We start from the raw sequence: 19,841 nt of genomic DNA on the forward strand, positions 1-19,841 counted from the left end.
TTTTATGATTATCCATTTGCGCAGTTATGTGCATTTGATGGAATCAGCTACAAATGACCAAGCCATGATATTCATTCATTTATTCCATTCATCATTCATTCAGTAAATATTTATTGAAAGCCTACTATATGCCAGAACTGGTTTTCAATACATGGGTTAAATCAATGAACAAAACAGACAAATATCTCTGCCCTTATCAAACTTATTCTTTAGTGAGGGAGACATCATAAATATAATCAGTGTGTAAATAATATAGATTAGAAGGTCATAAGTGCTATAGGAAAAAGGAAATGTAGAGTAGTGTGTGTCTGAATGCCACTTGTTGTTAGGGGAGGTTGCAATGTAAAAATGCCCTGGTCAGAAATTGAGAATCTCTGAAGTCCTGTGTAACTTACATCCTAAGTAAAGCGTGCTTTGGAGTGGATATATGTATTAGAGATATAATGGTATTAAAAACCCTGAGGACAAATGAGATCACCAAGAGAATGAATACTGATAGTGAAGGGAAAGGGTAAGGAATGAACCCTGTGGCATTCCCCTTAGAGATTGGATGGAAGAAGTTGAATCAGCCATGCTATGACCTATGAGAAGAATAAAACCCAAGAGAATGCAGAAAATATTTCATGGACCAAAAGTAATTGTGTTAAAGGTGTTGAAAAGTCATGTAAAATGAGGATTGAGAATGTAGAATTGGGGTGGTCATTCATTCCTTCTACATTCTCTTAACATTCACGTGGTGATAAGAGAAAGTATGTGGTATTAAGATAAAGTATAAGTATGCAGATATTAGTGGTTGGGTAGAATGAATCTCTTCAAATTCTTTATATAGTTTCAGTTTTGTCAGTCAAATGGAGGAGAAGTGGTTGGAGGTTTGAGGAGCAAGGGTAACGTTAAATAGTGGTGTAGAAGATAGACTGGACTACAGAAATATAGTGAGATTGCTAGGCAGTACTAAGAGCGCACTTGAGTTTTGTGGTCATGATGCTGTCTTTTATCTAATTCACACAATGTGGAGAAGGCAGTGTATTGCGTAAAATACAAACCCACTGATCTTATTGGTAATGTTTAAGTTGTAATGGTTCTAGATATTTATGTATCTTGTTTTAAAGCTTTGAAAAACAATTTTGAAAATGTTATTTATCCAATTCTTTAATCCCAAAATGGAAAGAAATAATAAGAAAATACATCCAAACAATGGGACTATTGTACTGGCGCCAAAAGAAAATGCACTTACGGAGTTAAAGTATTTAACTTCAGAAATATAATTTTGAACAGGTTAGATTGCAGCCTTTTATCTTCTGTTAAAATAACAAAAACAATATTTGCCATTTTTATTAAGGTTTACCATGTGTCAGTTACTGAGCTAACCACTTCATAGTAATAATGTAATTTAATCCTTATAACAACCCCCACGAAGTAAGGTTTCTTTGTCCCTGTTTTAAGGATGAAAGAGCTGAGGCTTGGTGGAAGTTAAGTGACTTCCTTAAGGATAGGAGCTAACAAGTGACTGAGCCAATGTAATAATCTCAACCTTGGCTGGCTCTTAAGTCTGTTGCTACATTGCTCCCCAGTATAGTCAATACTGTATAACATTAATATGACAAGCATTTTTATTTACATTTATATAAATATCAAAACATTTTAACTTTTTCTTTTTTTTTCTAGGACTCTATAAACCAATAATTGAATGAATCTAGTAATGAGTCTTCTCTTTGATGGGGTGCTTTTAATTTTTATTTAAGTTAAATTTAAACATTGTGGTATATCAACTACCTAATAGAAATATTTAATATATTTTTCATTAATACTCATCTAACAGTTTCTGTTTTCAACTTCTTTGTCCTTGAACTTTCATCTGATTTATAATAATTTCCCAATACATATAAATTTGTCTTAGTTGTTTTCTGAGTATAGTCATTTTTAAAACACATTAAAAAATATATCGCAATTTCTACTAAAAATCAATCTTGCCTTCATTCTTCTTAGATTGGACTATACAGATATTATATAACAAGATATATTTATATATTAGACTATAAAGATATTATATAACCAGATGTTTGAGATTACACAAGAAACGATGTGGAATGCTTTTCAGTCATGAGTTTGGGTTTTTCCAATTCAGTCTTCATTATTCCTTTCATAATAGTTTTAACCAAAATTTAGATCAAATAAAAATTTCAAATTTAAGCACATATAGTGATTCAAATGAGTCAGCAACAAAATAAGTATGACTTGAAAGGTCTTATACATAGTAAGAGAAGACATATTATGCAATTGATGTAAATAATGTAGTAGTTTTAATACTAAGTTAAATTTAATATTAATACTAAGTAAAATTTCATTTATAATTTAGTTTTATATTATTTATGTTCATTTTCTAAGATAATTAAATTTTATTACTGGATGATAGGCATTATTAACTGCTTCCCAGGTAGATTTAGTGCATTGTTAAAGATTCCCTTGAAATATGGCTAGATTTATAACCCAGGATCATGACATTAATCAATCAACTAATCGTACAATACTTCCATTATTTTATTCTAATGATTTACCTTAGAGAGAGTAAAGATTGTAATCATTAATTTTTTATAATTAAGTATTATTCTAATGATTTATTTTAGAGCGATTTAAAGATTATAATCATATAATTTTTTATTGCCTGAACCCAAACTTGGATAATAAATATACTGTTTAAAAAGAATAAATTAACAGTTTATTTTTTATGTGAGTTATAATTTACATAAACTACTTCAGTTTTACGAGATATTTTTAGTTATATCTTAGTCTTCGACCTATTTTTATGTGCTATTTATTTACACTCTTTTATCTTTTTTCTAATCTAAAGACCAAGACATTTGGAGGAGGTGGTGGGTGGTAGAAGCAATCTCAATATGAGTGCGGTGGTAATCGAAATAGGGAAGTTTTACAAAAAGAAAAGTCAGCCAAATCTGAAGGAGCATGAAGGTGTCTACAGAGAACTGTAAGGCTAAAAAAAATCAACCATATAGTTATTGTTTCTTCCTTTAATAGTCCTGGTAACTCTTTATTCTCCTCACAACCACCAATGGTAGTAATCATATGTTATGAATAGATTGTACCACTTTGAAAAGGCTTTCATTAAGGATTGCAGGTAACACACAAAAAAAGTGGGTTGTTTGAAAAATAATTTACATAAAACCTTACACTTCATTTAAATTTATTGTGTGTGAATAAAATGTCATTTGGAAAGGCTTGATTTTGAAAAAGCTAACAAATTAAAGGAAGATGCTCATAGAAATTATATGGTAATATATTATGAATCAGAAACACAGTTAGCAACTTCTCTAAAGTATTTTCCCTTCCCTACCTTTCCCAAATATTTTCTCACATTTTGCCTAACGTTTTTTTTTGTTTGTTTGTTTGTTTTGGGGGAAAAAAAGTGGAAACAAACATGGGTGTTTTATGGGTTCAGTTGCAAAATAAATGTGAGTTTTAAGGCCATTGGGGGTAAAAGACATTTCTGGTATGCTGTAGTGGTTTAAATGTTGTCCTCAGACCTAAGGGAACTGAGGAGAAATCATTTTCCTCTGTCTTTAGAGGTTGAATAAGTTCCAGTATATTTGCCAGTAGGGTCCAGAATACCTAAGATTAGTATTTAGATAATGAGAGTTTATTATCTTATGTAACAAGAAGCCCAGAAGGTAGATAGTATTAAATCATTGGTTAATTCAGCAGTATAACAGTGTTAGAACGCTATTGGACATTTCTGCAGTTTTCTTGGGTTTCTCTTCAGGTCACAGGATGCTTCATGCCCTACATTTTCACACAGAAGTCCAAAGGCAGGAAGGAAAGGGGCATTTTTCCTCGACATGACTCTCTTTTGTCAGAGAAAAAATCTTTGCTGAAATCTCTATCAAATTTCCATTTATATCTCTTTGACTAGAACTCAGTCACAGCTAACTCCTAAACCAATCACTGGCGTGGGAGATGAATTTATAACTATCGGCCAAGCTTCCTCTTCCTTGAACAAAGTCCTTTCTTTTAAAACATCAAGTTTAAATAGAGTTGATAGCTTTTGGGATACAACCAGTGGTCTCTGTCATGAGGTACTTTCGTGGAAAATTTTGATGCTGCAATTTACAAATGCAATTTAAGGGGGGGGGGAGAAAAAGAAAAGTAAGTCAGAAAGGTAAGAGGTGGACAGAGTATAAGAAAAGGTGAATAAGGAAGTGTGAGAAGAGCTTGTATCAGCAGTCTGCTTAGATTTTTCTCAGTTTTGTGCCATGTACCAAATAGCATGTTATTTATTACTACTGGTTTGGCTTTGAGAAATTTTCTGTCAGGCAGTAGCTTAATTTTTTAGTCATGAAGGAATAAAAGCTATCTTAAAAGAAAAATTCAAGTATCTTACAGGAAAAATTGACAGTTTTATTTTTTATAAAGAGGAAATCAGATTCCTTTATCTGTGACAGTAACATTTATATATGTCTTTAGTAATAATCTAAATAGTCACTAATCAGGCCACAAAGGTGAATGTTTAGACTAGAGAAGAAAATTCTGCTGCATTTGTAACATGTTCTGGTTTCATTGAAAACGTGGGCTTTCTCCCCTTTCTTGTTCATTTTCTGTCTAGCTTTGTATATTGTGTGTGTGTGTGTCTGTGTGTGTGCTTTAAAAAACAGGTTTTTCTCTCATGTAAAAAATGAACAGAGTAAGCAGTTTGGAGCAAGGCAAGGTGAGCAGGGGAGGAGTATGCAGCTTCATAAAGCTGGGTCATATGGTAATTCTGTACCTAACTCTCTGAGGAACCACCAACTGTCTTCCACAATAGCTGTACCGTTTTACATTTCCACCACCAAAAAGTGGTTTATGTTTCTCCCCATCCTCTCCAATACTTCTGATTTTCCATTTTTTAATAGTTAGCAATTCCAATGGGTATGAGTGTCTCATTTTGGTTTTAATATGCATGTCCCTAATGACTAATGATGTTGAGCATCTTTTCTGTGCTTCTAGCCATTTATATCTTGGAGAACTCTCTACCAAGTCTTTTGCCCATCTTTTAATTGGATTGTTTGTATTTTGGTGTTGAGTTGGAAGACTCCTTTATATATTCTGAATATTAAACCCTTATTGGACATGTGGTTCCGTATATTTTCTCCCATTCCATAGGTTGTCTTAAAAGCTTTCATGATGAAGTCCTTGGCACACAAAAAAATTAATTTTGATGAAGTCCCATTGATCTATTTTGTAGTTATTGTTGTTGCTCATGCCTTTGATATAAAGTGTAAGAGACCATTAGACCAAGGTCTTGAAGATGCTTCCTGCTTTAGTTGCCTAGGCTGCACAAAGCAGATACTTTGAAGTGGGTTGGCTTAAACAGTGGAATTTACTGGCTTACAGTTGAGACCAGGAAATATCCAAGTCAAGGCATCAACAGGGTGATACTGTTTTCCTGAAGACTAGCTACCAGTGAATCTTGGCTCCTTTGCCACATGTGTAAAACCATGGCCTCTTCTGCTGGTCTCTCCCTTGTCTTCTGGATTTCGTTGCTTTCAGCTTCTTGCTTCTGTCACTGGTTGGGTCTCTGTCTCTGTCTCTCTGTCTCTTTCTCTCCTTCCCCCTCCAACACCCCCCCTTCTGTCCCTCTCCCTCTCCATTCATCAAGATTATAAAGGACTCCAGTAATAGGATTAAGTCCCAGCCTGAATAAGGTAGGTCACACTTCAGTAGCCTTATCAAAAGATCCTACTTACGATGGGTTTACACCCACAGGAATGAGTTAGATTTAAGAACATGTTTTTCTGGGTTATATAAAGCTTATAAACCACCACACTTACCTGTTTTAATCTAGAAGTTTTATAGCTGTGGTTCTTATGTTTAGGTCTTTGATCCATTTTGGGTTAACTTTTGTACATAGTGTGAGGTAGGGGGTCCACCTTCATTCTATTGCTTATAGATATACACTTTTCCAAGCACCATTTGTTGAAGAGACTGTTCTTTCCCTAATGAATGTACTTGGAAACTATTCTGGGATAAGCTCAGTCTTTTCAAGAATCAGTTGGCCATAGATATTATGGTTGATTTCTGAACTGTGTTTGATTCCAGTGGTCTATATATCTTTCCTTGTGCCTCAGAATGTCCTTCCATTTATTGAAATTTTCTTTGATTGTATTAGGTATGTATTTTAGGTTTCCATGTATAAGTCCTTTACATCCTTGATTAAATTTGTTCCTAGATATTTGGTTCTTTTAGTTGTTATTGTAAACAGAATTTGTTTATTCTTGATTTCCTCTTCAGATGATCATTCCTAGTGTGTAGTACATTACCAATTTTGTAAGTTGATCCTATGTCCCATCACTTTGCTAAATTTGATTATATCTAGTTGCCTTGTTGTAGACATTTCTACATTTTCTATATGTAGTACCAGTTGTCTGCAAATGGGAAAAGTTTTACTTCTTCCTTTCTAATTTGAACATCTTTTATTAATTTTTCTTGCCTAATGCTGTCTAGAACTTCCTGCAACATATTGAACAACTCAGTGACAGTGGGCATCCTTGTCCTATTCCTGATCTTAGAGAGAAAGCTTTCGGTCTTTCACCATTGAGTATGATGTTAGCATTGGGTTTTTCATATATGTCCCTTATCATGTTGAGGAAATTTCCTTCTGTTCCTAGTTTTCTGAGAATTTTTATCAAGAAAGGGTGCTGAATTTTGTCCAGTGTCTTTTCTGTGTCTATTGAGATAGCTATGTTCTTTTTTTCCCTTTGTACTATTTATGAAGCATGTAATATTGATTGGTTTTTATATGTTGAACCTCTTTGCATTCCTGGGATAGAAGTTACTTGGCCATAATGAATCATTTTTTAGTTTTCTGTTGAATATTTTTGGCTAGTATTTTTAAAGGAATTTTGCGTTATATTCTTGCAGAAACTGTTCTTTAATTTTCTTTTCCCTGAGTGTCTTTAACAGGCTTTTGTATCAGGGTAATGCTTGCCTTGTAGTATGAATTGGTATGTGTTCCTTACTCTTGAATTCCTTGGAAGAGTGTAAGAAGTTTTTTGTGTTAATTCTTTAAATTTTTGATAAAATTTACCAGTGAAGCCATCTGATCCTGGACTTGTCTTTGGTGCAAAGTGTTTTGATTATTGATTCAGTCTCTGTACATGTTGTAGGCTTGTTGAGGATTCATATTTCTTCTTTAGTAGATTTAGGTGATTTGTGTATTCTAGGAATCTTTCCAATTTCATGTAGACTATTGAATTTGTTGTTCATAGTAGTCTCTTAAAATCCTTTTAAATCCTTTTTATTTCTGTAAGATCAGTAGTGATATCACCATTTTCTTTCTGATTTTAGTTATTTCCTTATTTTCTCTTTGTTAGTCTGGCAAAAGTCAATTTTATTAATATTATCAAAGAATTGATTTTTTGTTTTGTTGCTTCTCAATTGTTTTTTTCTTCTCTGTTTCATTTTCTCCACTATAATGTTGTTTCTTTCCTTCTCCTGACTTTGGGTTTAGTTTGCTCTTTTTCTGGTTTCTCAAGACATGAAATTAGGTTATTAATTTGCAATCTTCATTTTTATATAGGCATTCATATCTATAAATTTCCCTTTGAACTTGTATCCCATAATTTTTCATATATTGTGTTTTATTTTCATTCATTTCTATGTGTTTTCTAATTGCCCTTGTAATTTCTTCCTTACCTCATTGATTATTTAAGAGTACCCTATTTCTGAGTGCATGGGTGATTCATAGTAGAATGCTCAGCTGCCATGCAGAAGACCTAGGTTTGATTCCTGGTCCATGCAAACCCCCCCTCCCCCCCCAAAAAAGAAAGAGTATGCTCTTTAATTTTCACATTTGTTTTCCAATTTCCTTCTTTTACTGATTTCTAGTGTCACTCTAATGTGATCACAGAAGTTATTTTATATGATTTCTTTATTTTTAAATTTATTGAGAGTTCTCTTGTGCACAACATGTGGTTGTACTGAAGAATGATCCAGTCCACTTGAAAATTATATGTGTGCTGTCTTCTTTGAGAAAATGCTTTATATAGTCTGGTTAGATCTATTTGTTTTGTAGTGTTTTCCATGTCTTTTATTCATTTTTGAGCTTCTGTTTTGGTATTCTATCCATCCAAAGTTGTTTATTGAAAGCAGTATATTGAAATCTCCAACTATTGTTTTAGAACTATCTATTTCTGCCTTCAATTATGTCAGTGTTTGCTTTATATATATTTTTGGCTCTGTTGTTGGATATATAGATGTATATAGCTGGTATATATATATATAGATGTATATAGCTGGTATATCAAAGAGTTGACCCTTTTATCTACATAAAATATCCTTCTTTGTCTCTTGTGATAGTGTTTAACTTAAAGTCTATCTTGTCTGATATTAGGATAACCATCTAGCTCTGTTTTGATTACCATTTGCATGGAATATTTTCTTCCATCTTTCACTTTCAACCTATTTGTATTTTTGGACCTAAGATGAGTCTCTTGTAAACAGCATAACTTCGGGCCATGCTTCTTTATCCATTCTGTCAGTCTCTGCTTTTTAATTGGAGTGTTTAATCCATTTACATTTAAGGTAGTGTTTTAGTTTACAAAATTTGCTGAAATATGATATACCAGAAATGGAAGGGCTTATAAAAAGGAAATTTATCAAGTTGCAAGTTTACAGTTCTGAGGCCATGAAAATATCCAAATTAAGGCATCCAGAGAAAGATACCTTAACTCTAAAGAAAGGGCCAATGAAGTTCAGGGAGGGCACATGGTGACATCTGTTAATTTTTTCTCCTCATTTAATAAGGCTTCACCTGGGGCGTTTTCCTTCTCCTCCAAAGATCTCTGGCTGTACTCTGTTCATATTGGTGGCTCTAAAGCTTCGCCCAAAATCATTCCTCTTAAAGGATTCCAATAAGCAACCCCACGTGGAATAGGTGGAGACACATCTCCATGGAAACCATCTGTGTTAGTTAGATTCCGTTGTCAACGTGGCCAGGTGAGCATACCTAGTCTTGTTACTGTGGACATAGCCAAAGGTACATGAACCTCATCTGTTGCTAATTACATCTGCAGTTGGCTAGGAGGCGTGTCTGCTGCAGTGAGTGACTTTTGACTTAACTGGCTGGTGCTTAAATGAGAGAGCCCAACGTAGCACAGTCTAAGCAGCTCGGCATTCCTCATCTCAGCACTTGCAGCTCAGCCCAGGCCTTTGGTGATGCAGAAAGAAGTCACCCCCGGGAAAGTTGTTGGAACCCAGGGGCCTGGAGAGAAGACCAACAGAGACCATCCTGTGCCTTCCACCTAAGAAAGAACCTCAGTGGAAAGTTAGCTGCCTTTCCTCTGAAGAACCAACAAAATAAATCCCCTTTTATTAAAAGCCAGTCCGTCTCTGGTGTGTTGCATTCCGGCAGCTAGCAAACTAAAACAGCATCTAATCAAAGGTTACCACCCACAATTAGGTGGGTCACATCTCCATGGAAACAATCTAAAAAGTCTCTCCCAGAAATATTGAATGAGGATTAAAGGACATGGCTTTTCTGGGGTACATGATAGCTTTAAACCAGCACATAGTTACTGGTAAGCCAGACTTCTGCCATTTTGATAATTGTTTTCATAAGTCTTATGCCATTTTTCCTCTTATTTTTTCCATTACTGTCTTCTTTTTGTTTATATGACCTTTTATATTGAGCCACTTTTCATTTCCTTTTGTATAATTTCTTAGATATTTCCTTTATAGTTGCCATGTCACTTCCTAAATTTATTATAATTTAGTTTATATCAAGACAAACTTAGCTTTAATAGTCTATACATGTTCTGATCCTATATCTCATATTCCATTGTCACAATGTTCTTGTCACAGATTACATTTTTATATATTGCTTACCCAGTGTATTATGCATTTGAATGTTCAGCTATATTTGAAATAAAAGACAGCCTTACAAATGAAAAAATGCAATAATACTGGCATTTATATTTACCCATTTACTTATCTTAACTTGAGGTCTTTATTTCTTCATACAACTTTGGGTTATGTCTTTTTTAAGTATTCCGTGTATGTGACATGTTGATTCTCTCTTGCTGTGTTCAAGATTCTTTGTACTTGGATTTGACAATGTGGTTATAACGTGTTTCAGTATAGGATTCATCCTGTTTGGTGTTCCTGGAGCTTCTTGGTTTTGAATCTTCACATATTTCATTAGCCATTATTTCTTAGAATATTTTTTCTGTCCCTTTGCCTCTCTCTTCTGCTGTGTCTCACACAGTGCATGTATTGGTACTCATAATGGTGTCCCCCAAGTTTCCTCAGATTCTGTTCATGCTTTTTGCTCTTTTTTTTACTGCCCTTAAAGCATTCCACTGTCTTATCTTCAAGTTCACTGATCCTTTCTTCTATCTCCTTTAATTTCCTATTGAACCCCTCTATTGAATTTTCATTTCAGTTACTTTTCAACTCTAGAATTTTCATTTGTTTCTTCTTTATAATTTTTACCCTGTTATTGAAGTTCTTATTTTGTTCATATATTGTTTTCCTGATTTTCTTTGTTTATCCATGTTTTCTTTAGTTCATTAATGTCATTTAAGAGAGTTGATCTAAGATCTTTGATTAGTAATTCTAGAGACTGAGCTTATCCCAGAATAGTTTCCATTTAATTCTTTTTTTCTAGTGACTAGGCCATGCTATCCTATCTCCTCACATTTTCTAATTTTTTATTTAGAACTGGACATCTGTATATTATGTTGTGTTAACTTTGTGGAAATTCAGTTCTCTCAGTCTTCAGTTCACCAGACTAAGAAGAAGGAAAAAAAAAACACAAAAGAGAGAGAAAAAGAAAACAGAAAAATAAATACTAACAAACGGACAAAACACCCTTTAAAAAATGTGTCCACCTCTCCTAGTGTCTCCTAGTCTCTCCTAGCACCTAGTAGATGCTAGTGGGAGGCCAGAAACTGCTGCTGTCAAGGCTGAAACTGAGGTCAGCGTCTGTGCTGGTCTCTCAAGGATCCACCAGACCAAGAAAAATCTACCTATAAAATAAAGAAAACCAAAATACAAAAAAAGTTGCGCTGGCTCTTTATGTCTTGGTAGGTACTGCTGGGAAGCCAGAAATTGCTGCTGTTTATAGGACCCAGACCAAGACCAGTGTCTGCACTGTGCCCAGACCAACCTCTACATTCAACTTCAGCTTTTGGAGGGCAAGCTTTCCTCTACCCACCCTGATCTAGGTGTCCATTCTTGAAATCCAGGCTGCATTTCCTCAGCCATAGCCATTTCCACAGCAGCTGCTGTCTGGCCTAGGAATGGGGGCTGGTTGAAGTATGGGGGCTGGTCTGGTCACTGATTTGTACTTTCACTTACAAAGGTTGAATTTCCAGCAGCCCCTCCCTTTGCTGGCACTCCTGTGTGTATTCTGAATGTTCAGTTTGGTTCCAGGATTTCTGTGTAGATAATTCCAATCCCCTTTTCCAGCTCATTCATTTTTCTGGTGAAGGGAGTGATCTATGATCTGTAAAATTTCTTACTGCACCATTTTGTACTTGTACTCTCTGATTTGAACATTTTAAAACTTTTTAATATTATATGAAAGGATTTTAATATCATATGCAGTATGATTTCCTTTAGTGTAGTTTAGCTTTCTTTGTAAGTGTACAATTTAGTAGTTTTATGTGTATTCATAAAGGTGTGCAACCACCCCCCACCTCCATCTAATTCTAGAACATTTTCATCACCCCCTGTTCTAGTTTGCTAGCTGCTGGAATGCAATATACCAGAAACAGAATGGCTTTTAAAAAGGGGAATTTAATAAGTTGCTAGTTTACAGTTCTAAGGCCAAGAAAATGTCCCAGTTAAAGCAAGTCTATAGAAATGTCCAATCTAAGGCATCCAGGGAAAGATACCTGGATTCAAGAAGGTTGATAAAGCTCAGAGTTTCTCTCTTAAGTGGAAGGGCACATGGCGAACACAGTCAGAGTTACTCTCTCATCTGGAAAGGGCACATGGCGAACATGGTATCATCTGCTAGCTTCTTCTCCTGGCTCCATGAAGCTCCCTAGAAGGCATTTTCCTTCTTCATCTCCGAAGGTCGCTGGCTGGTAGACTCTGCTTCTCGTGGTTATATCGTTTTACTCTGCTCTCTCTGAATTGCTCTCTGAATCTCCTATTCTCCAAAATGTTTCCTCTTTTATAGGACTTCAGAAACTAATCAGATCTACCCAAATGGGTGGAGACATGTCATCACCTAATCCAGTTTAACAACCTTTCTCGATTACATCACACCTCCAGGGAGATGATCTAATTGCAATTTCAAACATACAATGCTAAATAGGAATTAGAAGAAATGGCTGCCTTAACAAAATAGGATTTTGATTAAAACATGACTTTTCTGGGGGACATACATCCTTTCAAACCAGCACACCCCCCAAAAGAAGCAGTCACTCCTCATTGTTCTCCCCCCCTCTAACCCCTAACAATCACTAATTTACTTTCTTACTCTATAGATTTGCCTATTCTGATCATTTCATATAAATGGATTCATTCAGTATGTGGCTTTTTGCATGTGGGTTCTGTTCATGTGGCATATATTTTCAAGGTTCGTTGATGTAGCATGTATCAATACTTCATTTCTTTAATTGGTTGAATAATAGTCCATTGTATGGTTATCCTACATTTTGTTTATCTGTTCAGTAGTTGGTGGACATTTGGGTTGTGTCCACTTTTTGTTGTTTGTTTAAATGAAGAATGCTACCGTGAACACTGAAGAGTGAAGCTCCAAGAAAAAAAAAGTCCTTTGCATGATCTTTCAGGCCCAACCACATGCAACTGCAAAGGTTTGCCTGGATGGCTTCATTGGAAATAGCTGCCCTCCCCACCAGACTTGGTGCATAGTTGGAAGAGAGATGCAGCCAGCTTGGCCAGCATGCTCTTTTGCATATCTAGCCCAAACACCTCTATTTAGAGGGCTTTGTCAAAGGATCCTTAGCCAAGGACTTTCTCAGGAGATTTTGCTAAGGCTTCCTTAACAAATACCTTGAAAGACCCCTTTTCTCCACTAACAAGTACTCAGTAGTTTTCCACTCCTAACCCTACTCCTTTCTCTCCTGCTAGCCCAGCTCCATAGTCTATAATACAGCAGGAGCTTTCTGTTCTGGGCTCCTTCAGCAGTGAAATTATCACTGTGTCAATGCTGATGAACTGACCTGTGCTTGAACACTAAGAGAGCTGACAACTTTTTTCTATCTTCTTGCTTATACTTTTGCATTAAGTGAATAGATTCCATTGTTACTCTCAGTTTGTCTTATTGTGCTGACTATTTCGGGACCTGACAGCTCTTGACTTGATGGTCATGTGGTAAATATTGAGGAAGTGCCAAATAGTTTTCCAAGTGGCTGCACCATTTTACATACCCACCAGCAATGTATTATGGTTTCAATTTGTCTACATCTTTGCTTATTGTATCTTTTTCGTTTTAACCATTCTAGTGGGTGTGAAGAGGTATCTCACTTGGTTTTGATTTGCATTTTCCTTGATTTGCATTTTCCTAATGAGTAATAATGTTGAACATTATTTCATGTGCTTGTATATCTTTTTTTTATTTTGAGAAATGTCTTCAAATTTTTGGCCATTTAGAAATTGGATTATTTATTTTTTTATTGTTGAGTTGCAAGATTTCTTTATATAGTTTGGGTATAAGTCCCTTATCAGATATATGGTTTGCAAATGTTTGCTCCATATTGTGTTGCTTTTTCATTTTCTTGATAGAGTCACTTGACTCTATCAAATGTTAGACTCAAATGATAGAGTCATTTGACTCTGTCAAAGGTTTTTAATTTTGATGAAGTCCAGGTTTATCTGTCTTTTTGTAGTTTGTGCTTTTGGTGTCAAATCTAAGAAACCATTGCTTAATCCAAGGTCAAGAATATTTACGTGTATGTTTTCTTTTAGAGTTTTGTAGTTATATGTTGTTAATATCTCTTACATATAGGTCTTAATCCATTTTAAGTTAACTTTTGTATATTGTATGAGGTAGGGTCCCACTGCATTCTTTTTCTGTGGTTGTTCAGTTGTCCCAGTACCATTTGTTGAATAAATCATTATTTCTCAGTGAGTTGTCTTGGTTTCCTTGTTGAAAATCAGCAGCTCACCATAAATGTAAGGGATATATTTCTGTATTTTCAATCTGATAACATTGATTTAAATATTGACCTAGATTCAAGTGCTGTAAAAAAAAGTCTAATATTATGGAAAACATTTTTAATCCTATTATTTAAGTTCTTGTGTCAATTATGCCATTTAATGTGTACTTAGCTGATATGTTCAGAATTCAATTTCAGTTATTTATAGTATTATTATTCACATTAGTAGAAGAGAAATTTTGTTCTTTCTCTTAGACATACCCACCCTAGAGCTCTCTTGTTGGGCTGTCTAAGATCTGATTTGGGAGGAATAACGAATTTCTTTGTATATGTACAAAGTATCTTAAAAGCTGATACTCTGAGTTAAACTCTGGAAAAAATTTTCTCAGAGAGCTGAAAAGACTGTAACAAAAAATAAATTACTTTTCTGAAATCCAGAATTTTATAAAAGATCATATGAAAGCTTGTTGAAAATATAAAAACTTGCAGTATCACATTCGGCTTTTTCATATGAGAAAATTTTTTTTAATTAGAAAATTTGTTACCAGAATAACATCAAGTAGAAAAAAGAATTATTTGCCTTTTGGATTTTATTATAATGATGTAATTAATGATTTAGTATGTTTTATTCTTTCAAATTAAAGCACTTGACACTCCAGCAGATTGAAGTGTACATTTTATTACAGAATGCATTAATGTTACGAAGGTGAGCAGTGTTCATTGGCATCAGAGCCCATGCTTCCGCAACCTGAGACACAGGAGGCAGTGGAACCACAAGTGACTCCTATAGTTTCTTATACCACTTTCACAGTACTTGGGTTTCTTATACCTTAAAAATCCCACAATTAGTTTTATTATGGCTACTTTAGAAGTAGGCTTGCCTGTTCTGAAATGGGATTTCTTAACTTTTATGTTCATTACAAATTCACTCCTTTACTCCTCCTTGAACCAATCCTGTAGAAGCTTATCCTATTATATTGGGAAAACAGCTTTGAATTTTTTGTTACATCATATTAGAGCCCTAAATGGTTGTTAGTCCTAATAGGAGTTGGTCAAGATGCAACATGTTTGGGGCATTTTAAAATAAGTTTTATGAGTTTTGATGTTGCTTTCATATTAAAAGAATGCTTCATAATCATTTGGAAAACAAAATAAATGAAATGAAATAAAGACACCTCTATTTCCACTAATCAGAGAAAACCACTGTTAGTATTTTTTTGGGAATGTTATCTGTTTTGGGGTCTTTTATTTATGTATGTGCATTATGTTTTCACATATATGGATATGTGTAGAATGAATATGTATGAATGTCTATAATTTAAGAAACAAAAATGGAATTACATTTGGGAAATTTAAAGTCTTCTTGGATAACAATATCTGAGGGAGAAAAGGGCTTGAGAAAACATAAAAGTTGGATAGACTGAGAGTTTTGTTGAATGTTAATGAGTTCAGTGAGAAAAGCAGAATAAGTTATACTAGTAAGTAATTGAATTCTTAATTGATCAGTAAAATTATTCTTGGATCAAGTTCTATGTATGGAACAATAGTCTTAGTTTTTGACCTCTCCCTCCTTTCTCCACCACCCCCCCCCACAAGGATGAAATATAGTTTTGATGTCTGGCATTTTTACATTGCTTTAACATACATATAAAAGGAATGGTAGGTAGATTCTCTCTTATAACTGTAATAAATTGATATTAACTGTTTGTATTGAGAAGGATTCTGAGACCTAGGGCATGAAAAAAAATTTTTGTCTTTTAATAGTGATTTCCTGGGCATCAGAATGCACCATGCGTGCCATGTCTGTGCTACCTTAGGGCCTATCCATTGTTAAATATGCAAAAACAAGTGATACATACTTCCTCAGCTGGCTAAAGTTTTTCAAGAAATTTCTTCATGGAATATGCTTGTGCTGCTTAAAGGGGTTCTCAGTTTCTACTCAGCTCTAGGTTTTTCAAGATTTGGATTCTGGCATTTATAAACTATACATACCTATTTAGAGTACAGGCTGGCAAAGCATTATACACATGAATATAGAGTACTAATGAATATCGAAGCAATGGAGAGTAAAGAAACAACAAAGTTACTGAGGTGGCTTTGTTAGCTTCAGTTTATACCTTGGATTTTTAGAGCAATGCTGTATAAATTATAACTTCCTTTCTAGAATGAAGTATGAACCATGAAAAGTTTTCATTAAGTAATTTTCTCTTCACTGCTTCTATTATTTTCAAAGGCCTTAGTCTGACATTTCTTAAAATTTGCTTTTTTTTTTTGCATTTGAGATAGAACTTGTGAAGTCAGAGAGTCAGTTCTCAAAGCACTACCCAATACATCATACAGATTCTTCTTTTACTATTGTATTAAAAACAGCATGCATTTCTTTCATAAGTATGAGGTGTAATTTTTAGTTAAAAGAAAATATCTAGTTAAAAACTTAAACATTGATTTACTTATCAGCATAACTTTCCCCTTCACTCGTTGCAGGTTGATGAAAAAGCTCTGAAGCACATAACAGAAATGGGCTTCAGTAAGGAAGCATCGAGGCAAGCTCTTATGGATAATGGCAACAACCTAGAAGCAGCATTGAATGTACTTCTTAATAGCAATAAACAAAAACCTGTTACAGGTCCGCCTCTGAGAGGTATAATTTATTAGACAATGTGTCAAATAGTACTGTTTTTCAAAAGAATATACATTATGGATACAGATTGGAATTTATTACTGTGAGGGCTATAGCTTTATTTAACATGTGTAGTAAATGGAAGGAACACGTTTTGGAACCATGAGATCTGTACAGGTTACTCTGAGACTCACTGTCTTTATATAAGATAGGTTTAGTAATATCTTGTGTCACAAGTTTGTTGTGAGGATTAGAAAAAATATAAATGTTTAATTCTGTTAATTATTTCTAGAAGTATGTTGCTTCTAGAAATATATGACTAAACATTTTGTAACTTTTTAAATTAGTGAGCATAACTTTTACTTAATGTCATTATTTAATCATTGCATGATCAATTATTAGGTAATTTTTTTTCAGTTCTCAGTCCCATATTCTTAAAAGTTAATCTTTACAAAAAATTTTGTAAGAATGTTTTTTTCCTTAAAAAGCAATTTATATGAACAAATTCAACTTTATAGCTAGATCATTTAGAGACTATTAAAGGTGCTATTTAATATAATAATTTAAAAACTTTTTAATAGAAAAGGTATATAAAATATAGAAAAATATGCAAAGAAAAATCTATATAAAATCCTACTTAACAGGACTGCTGATTATATTTTATTGTGTTTTCTCCTTTTGTCCTTAAGTATACAATATAAATTTCTTGCTTTTAAATCTTAAGGTAAAGGAAGAGGCAGGGGGAGAATAAGATCTGAAGATGAAGAGGATCTGGGAAATGCAAGGCCATCAGCACCAAGCACATTGTTTGATTTTTTGGAGTCCAAAATGGGAACTTTGAGTATGGAAGGTAGGTTACCTTAAAAGATTTTTAAAGGACTCAGCTGATTAGATCTGGCCCACCCAATATAATTTCCCTTTTGATTATCTTAAAGACAGTTGATTAGGGCCCTTGATTTATCTGCAGTTTCTCTTCCCCTTTGTCATATAATGTAACCTAATCACAAATATAATATCCCATCATAGTCACAAATCCCAGCCACACTCGTTGGTAGATAATTGTATAGGGTATATAACCTGGAGGTGAGGATCTTGGGAACCACCTTAAAATTTTGCCTATCATGCATGAGAATATGATGTATATATTTCATCTGCTATACCAATCCTTGAATTCAATAAAATATTTCATTTATATATTCATAAATCCTTTGTACATTCTTTTGACCTGTATCATACTTCCTACAATTGTTACTTTGTTTGTGATCTTAATTTTACATTACTAGAAAAATGGTAGAATTAAGAGAGGTAACTTTTTAAATGATAGTTTGTTATTGCTTCTCTTTTTTGTGTGTTCTTTGCCACCCCCACTGCACTGTTCCCTTCCTCTCTCCTTAAGGTCTAAAAACTACTCCAGTCACAAGTGATTGATATCTTACCATTTACTATTCTCCATTCACCATGGGTTTCCTAATGGCTTCTTATTCACTTTTTAATTTATTCACTTAGTAGATTTTTGTTGGTGTGTGTGACATTTTTATTGACAATATATATGGCGGGGACTGTGCAGGATATTATAGCATTGTGACTTAGGGCATTGACTGGTACAGACGTACTGCCTGCCTTTTCAGGGCTTGTCTGTGAAAAGGACAGAAAATTTACAGGAAGCAGGATAGTACCTGTATAAAATTATTTGAATACAATGATAATGTCTGCAATCTCTTCCTCGAAGCCGCTTTATATTCTTATCCCTATCTCCCCTTATACTATCTCATTCTGCGGTCCTTTGACTTCCTTTTATATGGCTCTCTCCTTACATTTGTTTTAGACTCCTGTAGTTTATCCTAAATCATGAGGTTGAGACAGAATAGGAATTTCTCTATGACCTATGCTCTATGACATACATTTGTATTGCTCTTCAGTTCTCATAGTACTCATCCTATACAACTGAAGTGAAGTAGTATTTAGTATACTTGGAAAAATGTATCAAAGTTAATTAAGTATGTGAATACACTCAAAACATAACAATCATTGTTAGAGAGATTTACTTCTGAGGGGACAAAAACTTGTGAATAAATCTGTTAATACAGAATATTCTTTTAGTAGAGTGTGTTGTATTTACATCACTGTTATTAACATGACTGAGTCAGCTAGAATGTGAGAAAAATATGGAAATTAAAATTCACAAGGAATGCAATCTATGACCTTCATAATTCTCAAATTGAAATATTTGTACAGGCTCTTAAATTTTATCTAAATTCAGAATAATATGTTGCTATGATCATCCTAACACCAGAAATTACCCACTTTTTCAACTTCAGTTAAAAATTTCTGTCACACTTGATAGGCATTATTCTCAAAGAAGCAAAATTTTTTAGTCTTTCCTAAAAGTACTGTGTGGAAAGTCAGCATCACTAACATGGAGGGTGGTGGGCAGAAGTTTTAGAAGAGGTGATATTTAGCTGAGTCGAAGGAAGAACACTGGGGAAAGGCAGGCCAAGCAGAGAGTCTGTATATACAGGCTTGGAGGCACCAGAGCAAGCAGTTCCCTGTGCCTGTGAGACTGTGTGTGGGAGGGGCAGAGACAGACGGAAGAGAGACTGAAGTAAAGGATTGGAGTCAAGTCAAGAGCATTTCATCCTTAGGAGTTTTGGTTTTATCCAGGAGACAGTGTAAAGCCATGAAAGAGTTTTGAACATGAGAGTAATGAGGTCTGTTTGGTGTTTTCAGAAGTTTTATTGTCAAAAGACCAACTGGTTGTTTTAGTGTTGAAAAAATCAGGCAGACTTGAAATCACTGTTTGGTTTGCTATTTCATTGTTTTAAATTTTTACCTGGCCAGAAGTTGATTCTCTCTGTAGCAACTGTTCTGACTAAATTCTCTTTTTGATGATATTGGTCTCACTCAGAAGAGAGTGATACTAATACAAATGAGCACAAGCAGCTAAATTGATATGTGTATGGATGGATTATTGTGCTTATGGATATCTCTTTTATATATATATATTTTTACTGACGAAACAACATGCAAACACAAGCATTCTTAACATATGAACATTCCATAGTTGGTGTTCAATCCGTGGTTCACAATGTCATACCAGTTGT

General features: G+C 34.3%; 1 protein-coding gene across 1 annotated transcript in view; it reads left to right on the top strand.

The window, feature by feature from the left end:
- Window positions 1-19,841, top strand: part of TDRD3 (tudor domain containing 3) — a 269,944-nt gene that overhangs the window by 192,378 nt on the left and 57,725 nt on the right. Inside the window, 5 exon segments of the mRNA XM_077158398.1 lie at window positions 2,849-2,958; window positions 2,960-2,983; window position 3,613; window positions 16,605-16,761; window positions 17,465-17,590. Of these exon segments, the coding sequence (XP_077014513.1) occupies window positions 2,849-2,958; window positions 2,960-2,983; window position 3,613; window positions 16,605-16,761; window positions 17,465-17,590 (418 nt within the window).

Source organism: Tamandua tetradactyla, chromosome 4 (genome assembly GCF_023851605.1).
Source record: "Tamandua tetradactyla isolate mTamTet1 chromosome 4, mTamTet1.pri, whole genome shotgun sequence".
NCBI classification, from domain to species: Eukaryota; Metazoa; Chordata; class Mammalia; order Pilosa; family Myrmecophagidae; genus Tamandua; species Tamandua tetradactyla.